The following is a 20,777-nucleotide window of genomic DNA, read 5'->3' on the forward strand; positions in this document are numbered from 1 at the left end:
TCAGTTCCCTCCATGGGATGGTGGGCTGCACCCCCTGCAACTAAAGATTTAAAATGGCAACTGGACTTGGAGCTGATGGGCCCTGGAGAAACACACTGTTCCCCAATATTCCCCAATAAAATTAAAAAAAAAAAAAAGCATATCTGAAGAATCTAGAACCTGATAGGTATAAATGCAGGTCATTGAGTCTGCCTTTAGGACAGGAATATTGCCTACGTCTTGATATACCTGTTCAAATAATGTACACTCCTAACTACAGTTGCTCACATGATTTCCTTACTAGGAGTTAAGATGTGTAATTTGATCTTTTTTCTCCCACTGAAGTTCAAACTGATTTTGACCAATCTGGATAAAGAACTTGCTTCTGGACTGCAGATGACAGCTACAGTGGAATATCGTCCTAATAAAAATGAAGACATTTTTGACCAACTATTTATTTTAATAGGAAAGAAAGCAATAAAGATCCCTCTCATTGGGTATGTATTCTTCATATTTCATGCTGACCTTTTGAGCACTCTTGAAATAAAAATTAGGGTCAAAGTCATATTCTGCATTTTCCTGGCAAATAGGGCTTGTATCTATAGTTTCCTTACAGCTGAACTTAAAGGACAAATTTTTGGCAAATTTTGGTGTTTAAACTGTTTGCTGGTATTTTTTATTAAGATAACTTAAAAGCATTCAATAACTGCCTGTATTTTTTTTTTCTTGACCTTACATCCTATTTTATTTCCACCATATTTTTTATACACTTTGACAGAAAGACTTAGTAAAGAAAGCTCTATCTGTCCACCAGCAGCAGAATTAATATTGTAATATTAAGGTGATACTGGTATTAGACATATGTCTTTTTTAGTTTTCCCTTGTGTGTTTTCATTTTTGTATACTAAATTTAGATCTGAAATTATTTTGGTTCTCCATGTTGTTGAGAAGTTCTGATTTTGCTCATCATCCCATTCTGCCTAGGAAACAAACAGTGGACACATGTTAGGAAAGGGACAAATTATTAACCCATTACAAATATTTAATTTACATTTTACATTTTATTTAAGTGGGGCTATTTTGGGTCCATTCTGCACATGGACATACCTGTGATTGGCACTCAGATTTGCTTGTTTATGCTATATATGGAAAGAAGTGTTTAAGATGCTGCTGCCTTTAAAAACAGGGCTTTTGTCTTATTCCCATAATATCCCCTCTCTCATCAGAGGCCAGCTGCTCACTACAATTTCAACATAAGGCCAGCACCGCTCCCTTAAAGTGTGATAGACGGGAGTGAAGGAAGGGGTGTGTGTGTGTGACAGAGACAGTGACAGAGACAGAGATTGCTGCCTATGTGTCTATTTTATTTTTAATTCAGATGATTGAAGATTCGCGTGCAAGTATAAGAAATAATTCCTTGTGTATTTTCCTCAGTTTGCCCCAATGGTAACACTTTGCAATACTGTAGGATAATGCCACAACTAGGAATTTTACATTGATACAATGCACCTATTGTATTCAGATTGTCACAGCTTTACTTAAACTCCTGTGTGTATGTTAGGTTTTTAAGCTCTATATAATTTTATTACCTGTGTAGGATTTTACATCTACCACCATAGTCAAGATACTGAGCAGTTCTATTACCTCAGGGATCCCTCCTGCTACTTTTTTTATAACCACATCCCCCTCCCTTCTGCCTCACAAGCACCATCCCTAAACTGGAAATCACTAATCTGTTTTCTTTTTCTTCCTTTTGTATTTTTTAAATTTTTTTTAAGGAGGGCGCAGCTCACAGTGGCCTATGTGGGGATCGAACCTTGGTTTTACCAGCACCACAGCCTAACCAACTGAGCTAACCGGCCACCCCTTAATCTGTTTTCCATTTCTAAATTTTTTTTCACCTCAAATACATTAGGTAACCTTTTGGGATTGACTTCTTTCCCCAGCAAAATTCCCTGGAGATTCAACCAACGTGTTGAATATATTAATAAGTTGCTTCTTTTTATTGTACTAGTAGTCCATGGTATACGTATACCCCAGTTTTTGAACCATTGACCTGTTGAAGGATTTCAGGGCTGATTCCAATTTTAGGCTATTACAACTAAAGCTGCTGTGAACATTCAGATACAGGTTTTGTGTGAACATAAATTTTCATTTATCTGGGATAACTGCCTCAGAGTGCAGTTGTTGGGTAATATGGTAGTCACTTGTTTAGTTTCAAAGAAAATTGCAAATTGCTTTTCAGAGTGGCTGTACCATTTTACATTGCAGCGAGCAACGTATGAGTAAACCGCTTTTACCGCATCTTCACTGTCGTTTGTTGTTGTCACTATTTTTTAATTTTAATTCCAATACTGGAATCTCATTGTAGCTTTAATTTGCATTTTTGTGTTGTTCCTCCAGTCTTGGGGTCCCAAACCAGCCACCACTCCTTCTCACCACCTTTCCACCTTTCACCATTTTCCTTTGCTTGTGTCTTGTACCATTTCTAGGGTTTATAGTTGTGTTTAGTGGGGAGGGACATGGGAAAATCGATTTATGCAATGAAGTTTGTATTATCTGGTCTTCTTAAAGTGCTCTAGTAGAGAAATGATGTAATCAGTGATTGTGAACACTTTTTTTCATGTACCCCTAAAAGCTATGTCCCTCTTGCATTTAGAAATGTCTAAGGTTTTTCATTTTGAGTTTGAATAGTTGCAAAGAGGTAATTGTTTATATATAATAAATGTTACTGTATGATAGTCACATGCCTCTTTGAAATATATCCAGTAAAATGGAAATACCATAGTAATAATACCATGGTAATAGTTGAAAAATTTACCTCATCTTTTTGTCCCTCAAATTTGTATTTCTACTCCATTTCTCACCATAGAATCCTATCCTAATGTGTTACATTTTTATACTTAGCAGTATTTTACTGATCACCAGCAGAAACTGTGTATGTAAATTTGTATATAATTTATGCATGTATATATGTATATGTACATGTGAACACAGGTGTATGCAGTATGTATACAGATATGTGTATAAATAGATTTACTGTAATCATAAATCCACATGGTTTAAAAACTTATGAATTATATTAATATAAATTTATTTTAACTCCATATAAAAATTGTAAGTTTGATACTTTTAAATTAAAAAAAAAATTTTCCTGTTTTTAAAATTGAGATATCATTGGCATATAACATTATATGAGTTTAAGGTGTACAATCTGTTGATTTGATATATTTTTGTATTGCAATGTGATTTCCATCCTGGTGTTAGCTAGCACCTCTGTCATATCACAGAATTATCATTTCATTTTGTGATGAGAACATTTCAGATCTAGTCCGTCTGCTACACCTAAAATTAATATAATATTGTATGTCAACTACAATTGAAAAATAAAAAAATTAAGATCTAATCTCTTAGCAACTTTCAAGTATATAATCCATTATTGTTAACTATAACCACAAAGCTGTGAATTAAATCCCCAGAATTTATTAATCTTCTAACTGCAAGTCTGTACCCTTTGACCAACATCTTACCAATTCCCCCACCTCCCAGCCCCTGGTAACCACTGTTAACATGAACTCACTATTAACATAAAAAGTAAAATGTTATTGGAAGTGCTTTCCTTAATCAGATAGAAGAGAAACCAATAAGAAAGCCAAAGAAACTCTTATACATTACTGTATTACCAAGTCCTAACAACTAAGGTAAAGTGTGTGTGTGTGTGTGTGTGTGTGTGTCAGAGAAAGAGAGAGAGAGAGATTCTTAAGAAATTATTCTTAAGACACTTTTCTGCATCACCTAGAGAAACAGTTTGAAAAAATATTAGGCTTTACGTTATATTGTTTGTGTAGCAAGTTCCTCTTTAGCTCTTTATTAATGTAATATATACAGTAATGCCACTGATCTTTCCTTTTCCTGTCAAACAATTACAATCTCTTTATGAGAAAAACATGAGTATTCCTTAGAAGATATAGCATATTTAGGTCAGTCCTGGCTGATCTCTGGAATGTCTATACCTATCCTTTAATACACAAACACTCACATATAAGCACACATCCCATCAAGAAGGCCCAGACCACCAGTGCATAAGGCAGTATTTGTGAATGTTTTGTTCAGGTATTCTTATTTATGCATTTTGTGTGTATGTATGTATGTATGTATGTATGTATGTCTGTGTTTATATTTTGGAATTTGTATCCTATGTGGAGTAAATTACTTAATTCACAAGTCTGACACATAACCTAAGGACTCAGTAAAGATCAGTTATTACTAGATTTATTATTGGTACTGTTATCATTGTTAGGTTTGTAAGGGTAATTTGTACTTGAAATTTAACAGTATGGATTCAAGGCTAAATTCACAACGTTATATCCAGGTAATTCCTTAGATAAATTGTTTAGGCTTTTTAATTCTTTCGCTTTTCAGTTGTAGCATAGGAGCTATAATAATATTTACCTGCCTTTCAGGAAGTTTTTTAAGTATCAAACAGGATAATATACTTAATGGTGTTCATAAACTATAAATTATTATTCAAATGTAAAATATATGTATGAGACATGTATATAGGATTATAATGGATTTTTAAAACATGTATGAAAACATATGCTACAGATATGCTACAGTGAGCCCTTTAAATTAGAGATACACATGAAAAAATCAATTGTATCTTTTTGTGCTTAGCCCTTGTTTTCCTCCCCAAATGATAATTTTATAGCATCACACCGGCTTTTATTTAATTAGGTTTGGCATCATCCACACTACTTCACTTAGTTAAGATCTGTTCCACCCTTTTTGAGAAGGGTCAAAAGGATGTATTATATAGGCTTAGGTGGAGATTCCAAAACAGTACTAAATGTGTTTTAAGCTACAAAAAGTATTGAGACATGTGGGTAGCCTGTCAAGGTGAGTACTTGGGAGGGTATACCACGTACTTAGATACATAAAGTCTGATTTATTTCTTAAAAAAAAGTCTCATTATTTGGTTTTCATGTCTTTATTTCACAATTCCTTTTACTGACAAATGTGCCACCATAAGACCTGTAAGGAAACGGAAATGTCTTTTAAGAAGTTAAGCCAAAAATGTCTTTATATGTTCCCCTGTGGATTTAATCACAAGGTTGTAATTGTTAAAATTCATTATGGAGTCCTCTTTTCTCCTCCCCTAGGTTGATTCCAACCTGTCAATTGGAAGTTGAGTCAGAAGTGGATTTTGGCACTTTGGTTTCTAATAGTAAAGTACATTGTAAAGAGATTAGTATACGTAACCATGGCAAGGCTCCAGGTAAGTACTTTCTGTCATATAAATGAACTTACACTTTTGGAAGAAAGTTGGTACTATCTTAAATGTATACCTTGTATAATTAATGGATTCTCTGATTTACCATCCACCCCCTAAATGTCTATCATTTGAAAGCTCAAAACTGAATGCCCTTAAATAGGATAACTACAGGCAATAATTCAGGAAAGATGAACCTGCATCCTATGATTCTAACTAACATAACTTGCCTCTCAGATGACTAGTGATCAACCTGAGGATAGAAGGCAGGATGGTGTCATGGAAAGGACATAGTCCTTAGGGCCACGGAGAGATAGAACCAAGGCATTAGTACCTTAGTAGCTGTGTGATCTGGAATGAGTATCTTTAAGTGGATTGATCTTGAGATTCCTGATTTATAAACTGTGGCTAATAAAATGTACTGTGGTTAATTATGTATGTACTTAAGGTTGTCCTATGGTACTTGACTTATCATAGGTGTTCAGTAAATACTTGTTCTTTTTCTCGATTGTATTCAACTTGGAAATCACACAATGGTCCCTAGATGGCTCTTACTAACACTTGTTGAAAGAATAAATGCTTCTCTCTTCTCCAGACTGGATTATTTCTTGAGATTCTTGCTGTGACCTAAGAGTTTACATGAAGGCGTGTGTGTGTGTGTTCATGCACACTCTTCATTGATGGTATACAGTAGGCATAAAATCACGTATCCTCTCATACTCCTGATTGGAGGGTCAGCATCGGGGTGGTAAGGCTGTTGGTCTGCCATGCTGAAATGAGGACTTGCTCCAGACAGGGAGGACATTTCTCTCTAAGACTGCTTGTTGGATACATAAACCAGGTCTTGAATCCAAACCTGTCTTACACTAACTAAGGATGTTCTGTGGGGTTGCTTATTGAGCAGTGGGAATTATTAAGACAAAGCAGTCTTGTTACTTTACCGATTTCTTTCTGGGGTGGAAACAAATAAAACTGATAATTGTTCCTCATTGACTGCTGCTCCTTTTGCTTTCTATGCTTTGGTTTTTAAGTGATTGAATTTCTGATGCCCGTGGGATTGTAGAATGTTAGGCTTATTTGTGTACTGACTGCAATATTAAGGATAGAGTCTCTCATGGCAAGTGATTGTGGGCTCTGTGGTCCTTTATACTCTGGTTATATTTTAGAGCAGTGATATGTAATTGGGAAAATTTATTTTTGTGATTTTACTTTCCAAAAATCTCTCTTAACTGTTGTCTATAACAAATCCTTCAAAGTTTTGATCATATCTTCTCTTTATTCTAAAATCTCACTAAATTGTACACTTTTATTATGTATAAAAGCTCTCCATATGCAAAAATATATATGGTTTTGTTTTAATTGAATATTTAATACTATTTAACTTAATAAAATAAATAAAATTAATCAAGCCTCAGACCTGGGTCCATACATTTTAGGAAAAGTAATCCACATTGACTTTTATTATTGTATTAATACTTTGTGTGTGCATAGTATTTGTAGTGAATACTGCGTTTGGTAAATTATAATTGGGTACTGTGAAACGTTAATTACTGTTACTTTACAAACTGAAATAAGGTGTTATCAATGAAACACATTTTCTTAGTGTTGACTTTGTCCGTCATTCTTAAAGTTGAATAGTATTTTTTCTACCATTACCAAAATTGATAGTATGTTTTATAGCCACAGTAGCAAGTGCCTGTAAAGTGTCATAAAGTTCTTATTACCTACAAGCACAATATATAAATATTCATGAGAGTAACAGTGGATTTTCATGAAGAAAAACACTTATGCAGAAAATAGAGTCAGTAACTAAAGATGATTTTAATAAAATTTTTAAAAGCATTTTATTTGACAAATATTGTATAGTTTTAGAGTCAAAGATCAAATGTTTATAAATTTATATGTAACTTAAGAGGACATAAAAAAACACCACACTCAGCACATTCATAATTTGTACAGCTTTGTTTCTCTCTCTGGTAGTGTCACTGTGGTTATTATATTTGGTTTTGTAGACCCCAAAGTTTATCTGCCACAACATCATGATGTTCTATTTTTATAGCTCATTATGGAGTAACCATTCATGGATTTAGCCTAATGTTGTTTGACTCCATTTTGTTTTCTCACCCTTTATAAGAATATTTCCTAAGTTCACTCCTGACTGTACAAAGTAGCACTTACTTTTCATTTTGAAGCGATATGGTTGAGGCTTTAAGATGTCTCCAATTAGTAGTCTGTGAGCTGGTGAGCTCCATGTTCTCTTTTATGGTTTTATTGTGTCTCAGTTTTTATCTTTGAAGATTGAAAAAACAAAAAAATCAAAAACCATTGTTATTTTAGCATGCCTTGAATTGCAATCATTTCCCTCTTTCCCTCAGTATCCTTGAATATTTGAGGAGACTTTTCGTATTACAGTGTTATGTAGAACAGTCTTTAAATTCCCTAGTGTGATCTTTGCACATCATTTCTGGGTTTGAACAGGTACCTTAGCACTCATCATCCTTTAGGTTTATTTGGGTCATTTTTGTCTAAAACATATGACCATTCTTTTGCTCTTAATACCCACTCTTCCCCTTTCCCTGATTATCGGCATCATCTCTCTACTTCATCTGTAAACCAGGAAATTTGCTCAATTTATTGGATCCTCCCTAACTAACCAGAGAAGCACTCACTGCTTATTCTCAATGCAAATTTTTTCTTTTCTTGGAAACTGATGCCATGGGATATCAATATATTTTTCATGCATAATACCATGCTAGGCAGATAGCAGACATCCAGTAAACCTTTGTTTAATTGATTTGGTTTCAGTGATCTGTCAGAATTTCAATAACGAACCATTAAGCTTTCAGTAAAAGGTGACTGACTCAGAAGTAACCTGTTTAATCACATATAAGCATTCTAAAGAGTCTCCAAAATGTAATCATTTGGACACTTGTGGAGACGGGTACGTCTTTGGAATGCTTAGTCTCAAGGAAACTTAAAATGGAAAAAAAAAAAAGCATACATAGGAAATAACAATGGCTTTTGTTATGTGACTCTTGATTTTCAGTTGCATCCTATAAAAGTACAGGCAGTTTACCTGTATTTTGGAGGAGCAAAGGCAAAGTAACGGTGTATATTTCACCATCCAGTGACTAAGCTGCTTTTCTAGAGAAGGTAGAGCAACTCAGATTTTTAAAAAAACATACTGGTTTGTTCAAAAGACCCTTCATTTTCAACTACAGTTCAGATGTCCTCACATCCCGTATGCTCTCCTAAGTCTCATCAGTGGACAAATCCAAGTGTTTATTTTACACGGCTTATTAGCAACATTTGACACAGTTGGTCACTGCTGTCTTCTTGAAAAAAAAAAAAAAAGAAAAAAAAACTTTGGCTCTTATGACCCCTCACTCTCCTATATAAAATAATGGTTAATAATAGCTCAGGTCCTGGAGTAACGTCTTCCAGGGCCCAAACCTTGGTTACAACATTGACTGGTTGGGAGGCCCTAGGCAAAACATGGAAACTTCCCGAACATCCATTGCCTCACTTCTACATTAGAGAGGCACACAGTGCTTGCCTTCTATAATTGTGGTGATGATTAATAAAACGCTTAGCATACTCTCTGACATATATTGTGTTCAATAAATATTTACTATTGGTGTTAGAATTATTCTCTTTTCTATTGCCTCCCTCCTCTTCAATTCTCTTTTGTGGGCTGCTGTCCCTTTTTTGATATGATAAATGTGAGTGTTCCTTAGGATTTGCCATGGACCTTCATGTTTCCTCAGTCAACACGCTTTCCCTAGACCATCACTTCCATTCCTGTTACTTCACTGAAGTCTATACAATACCTTGCAGTTCCTTCAGGTTTCTCAAACTTAACATGTCTAAAACTGAACTACTCAGCTTCTCCCCAAAACTTCTTTTTTCCATTAAACGTCACCACCATGTATTTGGGCAAGTCAGAAACTTGGCAAAATCTTTGACACCTCCCTTTTCATCACCTCACACCCCCTCAGTCAATTATTAAATCCTGTCTATTCACTCCTAATTATGCCAATAATTCTACTTTTCTCTGTCCCATTGCCACCTCTCTACAAGAGGCCATTGTCTTCTCTTCCCTAGTAATTACACCAACCTCAATGATTTCTCTGAAGTCTCCTCTTACCTCCTAGTTCATTCTCCACACATTAGCCACTGTCATATCTGAAAAGAAATGAAAATTTGATGACAAAATTCCATCTGTAATGTCCTTCCTTCAATGACACCCATCTCTTAGTATGATACCGTTGCTCCTGGTGTTAGTAATTTAAAAAGTACAACAGTTAAATATTTCATGATTACTAATGGTATTAAAGTTATATAAGACAAGGTAATGTTTGTATAACCACTGTTTTAATATATTTAGAAGACTGAACAATGTTCTTTTGGTGGTGGGGTTGTTTCTGAATAAGGTTTTGAAACATTATTTGAACTCTTGTCAAATTATGTAAATATGGTTGTAGTATAGAAACTATTTCACTGATTCAGCTTTAACTAAACACATAGTTTTCTTTTTTTGAAAATTGAGTCAATAATATTTATTTGAAATGGATATCAATTTACAGATTTTTGTTTTCTTCTGTGACAGAAAAAAAGTAAACCTTAAATATTATGTCATTAGCACTTCTCTAAAAATAGAGAAATTGACACATTTTGTTACTGTGAATTTGCCTTTTCCATCAGGTCATCTCTACTTAAAACAAAGTTTTATTGTCTTTTTATATTTTCTGTGCTTTTATTACGCTAATATTGTATTCTCCTAAGTTAAATGAATAACTTTGGAAAATGTCATCAAATGTGATTTAAGGCTGTGTCTTGGGAATTTGCAAAGTTGTTTATGTCATCAGTATGCTCATTTGTGTTGACATTGTATAATGATATTTAAGAAACTTTTGACTGGCTGCTTCTATTTGTTGGACATATTTTGAGCAAAGCTTTATGTTAGGCACTGTGTAGGTTGCCAGGACCACAGAGAGAAAAAAGAGACAGCATCTGATCTCAAGAATTGCATGCTCCAAATATATAGGCACCAAATATAACCATAAATTATGAACCATTTCTTCTTTCAGAAGAAAAATTTTTGTTGTCTCCTTTTCATATGCGATTTGAGTCTAGAAACCCATTGCTTTTCTCCTTTCCCTGTGTGAACTGCATTAATTCATCAATAGACAAGTGGCAGTAGCTATAAGTGTGAGTCCTGTGGTTAGAAACATCCAGGTGAAAATCCCAGCTCTATCTGTTAGTTACTAGCTGTAGTAGTCACTTCTTGCTGTGTAACAAACCACCCCACAACTCTGTATCTTAAAAAGGCAATTTTAAAATTTTTCATTTGGATGCAGATTGGCTTGAACTTGACTGATCTAAGTTGGCCTCAAGGTGGGTGGCTCTGCTTCAAGCTGAGGCCGCTGGGGCTGTTCTGTTACTCACTCACTGCAGGTCTGTGAGTCAGCTGGGTGACTCTGCTGCATATTTGCTCATTCTGTGCACAGGCCAAAGGGGCAAAAGTTACTCAAGAGAAACACTTTTAATAGTAGAAATGCAAGAGAACAGCTGGGGTTAGAGCTGGCATGTTGTCACTTCTACCCACATGCTGTTGACCAAAGCAAATCACATGATCAAGCTCAAAGTCAAAGGGTAGGAAGACCTACTTTGTCCATGGTAGGGTAATGGTAAGGATGCAGAGAAGAGTGAAACGTTGGGGGTCAACAATCTAATCTACCACAACAGTTGCGTGTCTTTGGACAAGTCATGCAACTTTTCTAAATTTCTATTTCCTAATTCATAAATGGAGGTAGTGATTGAACCTATATCATAGAATCATGATGAGGATTAAGTAGAATACCATGTGCAAAACTATTCGCATAAGTATCTGAACACAGTAAGCAGACAATATGTTTTAGCTATTGTTGAGGGCTGAGTCTTAACACTAGGCTCACATTTCTTGGATGACCCTAGAGCCTGGACTTCTAATCACAGTTGTAATTCTTGGTCCACAATAGACCATATACTCTGTAATGCATGTCTGTGCCTTACTAAGAGTATGAATGTAATATTGTAAGGATACAGATGTAAACCACTGCTCTTGTTCTCCTTAGGTAAATTCACAACAGAATACCAGGGCCAATTACCTATTGTCATTTCTCCAAGTAATGGTATTGTAAAGCCAATGTCATCAACGATTATTAAAGTGGATTTCTGTGCAGATCAGCCCAGAGTTGTAAAGGAGGTGGCAAAGTAAGCGTATACTATGGTTCTTAATTCTAATATAGTGCTTAATAGTTTTCTGCTTTTCTGTTTCACTCTTCAGATATGTCTGTTGCCTTTGAATGTAGGTTAGCTTCTTGTTTTTTCAGTCAACGTGAATTCATTGAATCTCTAATATTTACCAAGCACTAAAGACTCAAAAATGGGAAGAACAAGAGGGTGACATATGGGTACACATAACAGGAGTGCCTTGTTTGGATTTTGTGGGGGTTAAGGAGTGGATCAATTACTTGGGGCTCCACTAAGGAGGTAATAGTTACACTTATTGGTGAGTAGGAATTAGCCAGATACAGAGCAGTGGTGTGATTTGGGGGGGTGGGGGGAGAGAGAGAGAGAGAGAGAGAGAGAGAGAGAGAGAGAGAGAGAGAGAGAGAGAGAGGTATTGGTGATGGACTGGCTTAAAGGAGTGATTTGAGGCAGAGTAAGTAGAAGACCTTAAGTTGAAGTTGAATTCCTAGAGGTGAATAGACAGTGTTAACACACTGAGACATCTGAGGAATATAGAGGCAAAAAGATGGAGGTCAGGAGTCATGTGAGATCAGACCAGAAAAACAGGGTGCAGGGTCCTGTAAAACACCTCATAGGACAGCGTTGTTTAATGCTGTATGTCTTAGTTCATTAGTGGGATGTACAATCATATAATGGGTCACAACCAGTATTAAAACAATGAAATGGTGAATATCAGAATGCATCTCAAGGCAAAAGTCTTTTGTGGTTTTTTTTTTGAAGGGGAACAGGACTTTATTGGGGAACAGTGTGTACTTCCAGGTTTTTTTTTCAAGTCAAGTTGTCCTTTCAATCGTAGTTGTGGAGGACACATTTTAGCTCCAGGTCCAGTTGCTGTTATTAGTTGGAAGGGGCGCAGCCCACCACCCCTTGCGGGAGTTGAACTGGCAACCTTGTGGTTGAGAGCCCACTGGCCCATATGGGAATTGAACTGGCAGCCTTCGGCGTTAGGAGCACGGAGCTCCAACTCCCTGAGCCACCAGGCCGGCCCTCGGGGCAAATGTTTTGTAAAACTTGTTTTGTGTGTGGGTGTGTGTGTGTGTATGTGTTTGTGTTTGTGTGTTTCTTACATTGCAATGTAAAATATATTTCTTATTGAAGGTCACAGGCAGAAAAAAGTTTGACAAACAGTTGTGAGCCCTGAGGATTTTAGGTTTTATTGTGAAGGCTGTGGAAGGTTTAAGATGGGAGTGTCTTAATTAGTTTGCATTTTAGAACAGTCACACTAATAGTAGTGTGCAAAACAAATCAGGGAGTACAGATATGGAGTGGGTAGTCTGACTAGAATCTATGATAATAAAGCACAAGAGAAATGATAAAGGCATCAACTAAGGCACAGATTAGGAGTATAGAGAAAATTGTGCAGATCGGAGATATGCTATTGAGGTAGATTTGACTAGATTTAGTGATTGGTTATAGAAAGGGAAGGTAAGAGGGGGGGTCAGGTCTGTGGGAGATTTTGAGTTCAGTTTTGAAATGTTGGAATGGATTTGCTTTACAGGATACTATGGAGCCTATTAGATTTACTTATCTCGAGTCCCAGAAAAAAAATTTTGTCTAGGTATATTGGCTTGAGGGTTGTTAGTGGATAAGTTGTTGATGAAACATGAAGTATTGAAAATTACTTAGAGGAAGGTAGAGTATGAAAGAGTAGGAGAGAAATACTGTTAGTCATGGAGCTTACAAAATATCCAAGTCTTAGAAGAATGGGACGGTAGAGTCTCAATAAGTTAGAAGAAAACCAGGAAATTATGGTGTCAAGAACGCTAAGGAGGAGAGATGTGCGAAGAGATGGTATCAACCATGTTCAATGTGACAGATCTGGTGTAAGATAAAGACTTAGGTTGTGGACTGGTCACTTGTCTGTGGTATCCGATGGGACAAGATTCAAAAGGATTGCATTTAGTTCCAGAGGGTGGTAAATGTGGGGTGGGGGCCAATTTCAAAAGGGAATTCAATTTAGTCTGGGAAGTGGAGTTTTATTGGGGGAGAATATTCATTTTAGCAAAGAGTGGGGTTTTGCTGAGATACTTTACTTTGTAGGGAATTGAGTTGTTAGGATGGGGATGAGGTTGGCTGTTGGGCCTGGGGGAGTAGAATGAGTTAGAAAAGAATCTCACAATTCTAGAACTAGAGGTGACCATATAAATTATCCCACCTAACTCTAGTATTTACAAAATAATTGGTGATATGGACATACCAATAAATTGTCTTCGGGGTTAATTCATGCAGTTGTTTCCCAACTTTGTTGTTTCCTGGAGAGAATGAATTAGGTTGTACGTATGCCACTCTACTGTGCAGATTCAGACAGACAGAAGGACATGGTAGTCTCTGGCATATATATGAAAGGAACTGCTCCTAGCTCTTTGAATTTTAATTATACTGTGATTTTATAAAAGTTCTGTTTAACAGACAACAATTTAGTGGTTACCAGAGGTTAAAGGGGGGAGGGAAGAAGGTAGATATTTAGGTAAGGGGGGATGGTGACAGAAGGAGAACTGACTCTAGGTGGTGAACACACATATGATATACAGATGATGTATTACAGAATTGTACACTTGAAACCTATATAATTTTACTGACCAATGTCACCCCAATACATTTTTAAAAAGTTCGGTGTATACAAATATTTAAGAGAAAATTAAAGTATGTAGAATTCTAACTAAAATATGTATGTATAATTCATTATCTTGTAGAGTAAGTCTGCAAGATCGTCCAGACATATTCTTGAATATCAAAGTTCGTGTGGTTGAGCAGATTATTGAATTGTTAAGCATGAGTGGTAATAAAAAAGTGGAATGCATACACTTTGGTTCTACTTTCTTTGGAACATCAAAACTTGAACGTGCTATTTTATACAATAATAGCCCAGCACCCATAAATTGGGTGGCCGTAATGCAAAATGATGCAGTTGGAGAAGAATTGGTAAGTAAATAGTACAACAGAAGATCAGGTATTATGTTTTGAAACAGATTGTTTTGAGCTTACTAATAACCAACAGCTGTTTAATTATTCTAAATATGTTTCAACATGCAGATAAGATTTCATTTCATGGTGTCTCCAAGGATAACCTGAAAAAGTTCAGTAAATTAAGCTAACATTGATAGTAATATAGCTGAAGTAAATCAGACAAGTGTTTCTTATAAATAAGTGGCTAATGGGGTGGTGGGGATTCTGCTGTCAACAATTTTTCAAAAGTTCTTCAAATTTTATGATGTACTTTGATCAAATTTATGTATGTTACTTTAAAGATAGACATAGTCTCTATCTTCTAGATGTTGGAATTTCGATGATCATTTTCTGACCTCTTAAAATATTTTATTTTGTTTGTGTTTTGCCTTTATTTCTTATTTTATATTACAGGGTACAGATATTCACCAAAGAACGGATGTTGCGATAAATAATCTTAACTACTTAAGAAAAATAAAGGACATAGATGTTACTATATTTATCTCCTGTGTTCCTAATTCAGGGAGGTTACTACCTTATCAAAAGACTACAATTACATTTTGTTTCAGCCCAAAGTAAGCAAAAAATAATTCCATTGTGATGTTACTTATTAATGGAAAGTATGTTAACCGTATATTCATCAGATTGACTTTAATATTAAAACTTGTTAGAAGGCGGAGGGGGGATGGTAGAAGAGGGTAAAGGGGGTCAAATATATGGTGATGGAAGGAGATCTGACTCTGGGTGGTGAGTACACAATGTGATATATAGGTGATGTATTATAGAAATGTACACTTGAAACCTATGTAATTTTACTAACCATTATCACCTCAATAAATTTAAAAAAATTCACCTAATATGACCATATATTTTTTCTTTGTAATTCTGCCAAATTTCACTTTATGTATTTATTAAATACATATAAACTTAAAAAAACACTTGTCAGAAGGCACAAATCGGATTTGTCTTATTATGGTCCTAAAAATTTCTAACGTGCTTAATATTAACTCCGATAGTTAAAAATGTGGTTCTAAATACTTCATGTTAAATGAAAAATCTCTCCAGATCTTGTGGAAATGGGGTGGTGGGAGTGGAAGTTTGGGTTTGTTTTGGAGTGTGGCCCCAAATCAATCTGTGCAACCAAGACCTTGTCCCTGCAGAAATAGGCCATGGCCAGTGGCATGCAGTATGTTCTAGGTGCCTCCAAAGAGGATTCAGGGCTACCACCCAGGTAAAATGCTTGCTCACCGAGTATCATGAATATTAAACCTATAGCAGTTTTGCTGGGGCAACCACACTTGGTTGCTGAAATTCACACAGACTTTGAGGACTTTTGCCAATGGATATTTTTCACAATTCTGAGCACTTGGTTTGGTTACTTAGTTTGAAAATATATTTGGAAATGCTGTTTTAAATATGTAGTAGCAATTTCAGCTACACTTGAGAGGTTGCAGTGGGTGGCAGTAATCCATCCAATTATAAGTATGTTTATCCTTGTTGGTGAGAAGGCAATGTTTAATGTCCTTTCTGTGGCAATAGGGTCACTTGGTGATACCAGTTGTCTGCTGAAAACTGAGTTGTGTTAAAAAGGGTGATAAATCAAGTAATTGTTCTATTTGTACAATCTATACTTGTCTTATTCATCATACCTTCATACAGCAAATTTCTTTGGCGAATCTGTAAGATTCCGTTTCATACACAGTCTTTTAAATTCTAAGTACGAATTCATTTTCCTGGCAGCATGGTAACTTTTAGAGTCTTGCATAAATAAACTCATAGATCTCATAGATATGAGCATGCTTTGAAGTCTTAATTAAATGTGTTCTCAACATTCTGTTTGCATTTTTATGGAATATTTCGCATCAACCTTTTGTGTCTGTACGGATTTGAGTATCCATTGCTAAAAAAGCTGACCTCTATTTAAGGCAAGTAAAGATGGCCAGTGCGCAGACCTGTGATGTCACCCATCTCTGTTTTGGGTCTTACTTCTCTTCTTCCCATCCTTGCATTTTCTCCTGACAAAATTTGGCTGTTACCAAGTCTTGTTCTCCAAATTACTGCTTCTCTAACAAGGATGTGGTTAGCAATATGTACTTAGTCTATGGGAGTAAAACTTACATAACAGAGGTTTGCAATTACACCCAGGGGTAAGAAGGACTATTTTAGAGAACTGAACAGTCCTTAGCCAGCAATGAACTCTCCATAGAAAGAAAAGCACTTACATAGCAAGTGGCATTGGAGTTGGACCTTGATGACTTAGTGTTTTTAAATTACTCTTGTCTTGCAAATGTTGTCATGAGTTTGTTTTTGGGATATTTACATTTTGTGGCCTTCTTTTGGCAAGTCTCTATGTCTGTGAAGTAATATTGGAAAATGGATGACAGTTATATTTTTATTCTGAACTTTCATCTGTTTGCATAGATTTAAGGGTTTGGCTGATACTTCCTTTTGAGAAGTAACAAAGTCTATCATATTGGCTTTCAAAATAACTGATTGTAATTTTTTACAGGCTAGTTGCTGATAATAAAAAGGACAATGATCCTTCACATAGGCAGGACTATGCTGTCTTTTTGAGAATTGACTCCGTAGGAAGTAAAGATGGATTTTTGAGAGATGATGACAGTAAAACTATCACAAGTAAGTGTGAAATGAACATAATCATTAAATGTGTGGCTGTTTAAATTGTTTAAAAGTTTGGACATCAATATTTGTAGAGATAGTTTAATAAAAATATATAATTATTGAATTGAATGAAAATGCAAACAATCCAGAGACCTTAAAATGTCTTCTGTGGCATGTAAAGAAAACAATTAATCTCAGAAGCATTTACATAATGATCTTCCAACTATAATTTAGCAGACTTTATTATTTGAAAATGACATTATATAAATATGATGATCTAGAATTTAAGGAATGAAACAACACCAAAAACCACCCTGGCTTCTTCTCCTTTGTAAATCTAGATTTTCTCTTAGAGATTGATAGGGGAACAAATGACCCATTCCATCTCTACCAGCTCTTCAGCTCTCAGAATCTACATACAGTAATAGTCAAAGAACAAGACTTAGAGCTTTCGTAAATAGGGTACAATATCCTGTCATAGGATATTAGTACGTGCGTATGCTTTGCAGGCCAATGTCAAGATGCATTCTTACATTCTTTTACATTCTTAGGTAACACTGGGTAGGCTGCAGTGAGCAAAAATGGAGTAAGACTTGAGTTCAGCTTAGCAAGACAAATCAAAGAGAAAACAATATAGGCAGGTGAGGGATCCAATCCAGAAAGATGAGCCATGGCAAGAGTCTAAAAGATTTGCATGTCAGTACAGTGATATGTATCACTGAGTAGAGTTGAACTGTGTTCTTAGGGCAGAAATTGATTTCTCTGTTACTATTTATGTTATGGTTTGTGATACTGAGCTCTGTCTGCTGATCATTGACAGAACATTTGTTCAAGGATTGCAAGTTAATCTAGTTTTGAATGGCTAGAGATGGAGATGCTAGGTTTGCCACAAAGGTAATTGAGAGTCTAGGAGTAGCTAGAGAGCATCAGTATAGAAATACAAATTTTGAGGGGGGATTCCAGTCACATGGCTCTCTGCAAAACTGTTCTTTCACCCAATTAGAGCCTACAATTCATAGTTCCTACCTTCATTCTAGTATCTTCAAAAGTTCACGTTTCCCTTATTACCCAGCTTATATTATTCCGTTGCCTATTATTTTAATCACCTTTTTCCATGTACACTTAAATATCTTGGCCCATCTCCCATAGTGACTGAGTGGAAAACCTCTAATCTGATTAAATTAAACTCAACCTATTCTGGGTCTGTACCACCTCTAACTGATTAAATTAAACTCAACCTATTCTGGGTCTAATTGTGATGGAGGAAAAACACAAAACCATGCTGTTAGGTTTCACTTTTTCATCTATAGTCACTAACCCCAAGTTGGTGCTTTAAGATTTTTCCCATTCCTGCTGCATTCCTCCATTAATTCATATTCTCACAATACGAGATTAGTATCATACAACTTCCCTTTTCACCTCAAACCTTCAATACTTCCCCCTTCATCTCTAAACTTGTAAATACATTAAGTGACCTAGTAGTAGACATTTCCACTTGGATGTTTGCTACGCAGCTCAAACTTAACATGTCCAAAAAAGAACTCCTGGTTTCCCTATAACCTGTCCTTCCTGCAATCTTGCCTGTCTCAAGAAGTGGCAATCCCATCACTTCAGTTGCTCAGGCAAGAAACCTTAACATCATCATTTAGCATGTGTTCAATTTCCTATTCTACAATCCATCAGCAAATTTTGTTAATTACCCTCAAAAATGTATCTTAAGTGTGACCATTTTTCATCATTCTAATACTACCTAGGATTAGGTAGTATTAGGTCAAATCTAATCTTACCTAGGATTTTTGGAAAGTTCCAAGCAATTTCCTGCCTTAGAATCTTTGTCCTTGCTCATCTCTCTATTTGGAATGTACTTTTACTAGATTTTCACATGATTTTCTTTCAGAGTCCCTTTATATTTTTGCTCAAATGTCTTCCTATCAGAGATGCCTTTTTGGACTTCCCAATATAAAAGAGCAGCCCCAAGATAATGTGCTCTGTCTTACCGTTGTATGGGAGGAAAAATATTTTTCCTTCTACTCTCCTAGGTTCTTGATTGAGACCCCCTGTAATAAAGGCAGATAGGAGAAAAACAAATAGAAGTTTAATTACATGTATCACTCCTGTATACATGGGAAGAGACCCAGGAAAACTGAGTAACTCTTCAAAATGGCCGAAGCCACCACCTTAAATACCATCTCCAACTTAAGACAAAAGAAGATGTTGGGGTGGGGAGACAGTTATGGGAGATTAGCAGGCAAAGCACAGTGAACAAGGGTAAGGTTGTTATGCAGATTTCAGGCTGTGCCTTTGACAGGAGTTTCTTTCTGGTACAGAGGGGAGACACCCTTACAAATAGATATTTCCCTTATACATGTAAATGTCTCTTATAAAAGGGTGGCTTCTACTAGGTTTTCAGAGCTTTTCCTATGTCTGCTGTTTCTTGAAAATAATCTGCCTAAAATAGTCCTTATGCCAAAAAGGCATATTTTGGGGTGACAAATTCCGCTTCCCTTCACCTACGTTACCTTTCCCCATAGCACTTATCATCTCTGAAATGCTGTACATTTCTTTATTTTATTATCAGTATTACCTCATTAGAATGTAAAGTTGATGAGAGCAGGAATATTGTCTGTTATATTCACTTCTGTTATCCCTAAAGCCTAGAAGAATACTTGGCACAGAGAAGGCACTCAATTGTTTTGTTGTACGAAAGATTGAATGAGCGATTGAATATCTGAAGACCTGATTGAATATCTCATTAGGTCTTTTAGATGACACTATTTGGACTAAGCAAATATATTTTGGATTTCCAAAGCACTTTTTATATTGAAAAGCTCCGATTGCTTTTACAGGTGATCAGTTTCAGAAATTGGAGTTAGCACTGACCGGCTCAGGACTTCCTCTTATACTACAGTTTGATCCAGGAACAGTCCTTAATTTTGCACCTTGTTCCATGGGGGAACATTCAGACGTTATGTTTACCATTTACAATCAGTCCAAATTGCTTTCTGTGAGGTTCCACTTTAAGAAAACTGCACATTTTAAAATGGATCCCCAAAGTGGCCAGGTTAATGAAGGACTCATGCAGGTAAGATACTTATTCTGTTTTCACATACTTATATTTTAAGGTTTGCTAAAATGCCTTGCAGAGGATTAAAAACTACATTTTTTTTTGCATCAGTGTTTATAAACTATTTCTTTTCTGGCCTAGTTATGAATACTTTTGTATTGGCACTCATACAGTATCCATAATTATTTAAATGCCTTTCATGTGCCAGTAAAAGCATTTGACACTGTAGGGAGTGTAAAGAAGTGCAAAACATAGTTATGCTTCGAACTTTTTTATGAGAGAGTATTTATTTATCTAATGCCCAGAAGACCTACCCCTAAACTTAAATATCCAGCACCAAGCCTTGGCACTCCCAGCTGTGGGCGGGTACCGGAATGGGTCCTGGAGCCCTTGTCTAGGGCAGTGGAACACAAAAGGTGAAAAGGAGGTGGGAGCCAGGCACTCATACCAATCCCAGAGATGCCAAGGGGAGTACAAGATTCTTTGGGCCCCACTGCCAAGCGGGAGTGCACAGCTGTGGCAGAAGTGGAGGCCCAGAGCCATGAGCAGAGGCTGTAGCCACGTGCCCGCCCCAGTGCCAGCTAACCCAAGACAGGAGAG

General features: G+C 36.1%; 1 protein-coding gene across 1 annotated transcript in view; it reads left to right on the forward strand.

Annotated features, from left to right (window-relative positions):
- The window catches only part of CFAP47 (cilia and flagella associated protein 47), a 372,118-nt gene that overhangs the window by 3,882 nt on the left and 347,459 nt on the right, over positions 1 to 20,777 (forward strand). Inside the window, exons 2-8 of the mRNA XM_088794865.1 lie at positions 325 to 476; positions 5,142 to 5,257; positions 11,368 to 11,506; positions 14,239 to 14,467; positions 14,906 to 15,066; positions 17,001 to 17,128; positions 19,960 to 20,195. Coding sequence (XP_088650991.1) covers positions 325 to 476; positions 5,142 to 5,257; positions 11,368 to 11,506; positions 14,239 to 14,467; positions 14,906 to 15,066; positions 17,001 to 17,128; positions 19,960 to 20,195 — 1,161 coding nt within the window. The remainder of the gene's footprint in view (positions 1 to 324; positions 477 to 5,141; positions 5,258 to 11,367; positions 11,507 to 14,238; positions 14,468 to 14,905; positions 15,067 to 17,000; positions 17,129 to 19,959; positions 20,196 to 20,777) is intronic.

Source organism: Rhinolophus sinicus, chromosome 18 (genome assembly GCF_057876585.1).
Source record: "Rhinolophus sinicus isolate RSI-liver-muscle chromosome 18, RSI-T2T, whole genome shotgun sequence".
Classification (NCBI taxonomy): Eukaryota; Metazoa; Chordata; class Mammalia; order Chiroptera; family Rhinolophidae; genus Rhinolophus; species Rhinolophus sinicus.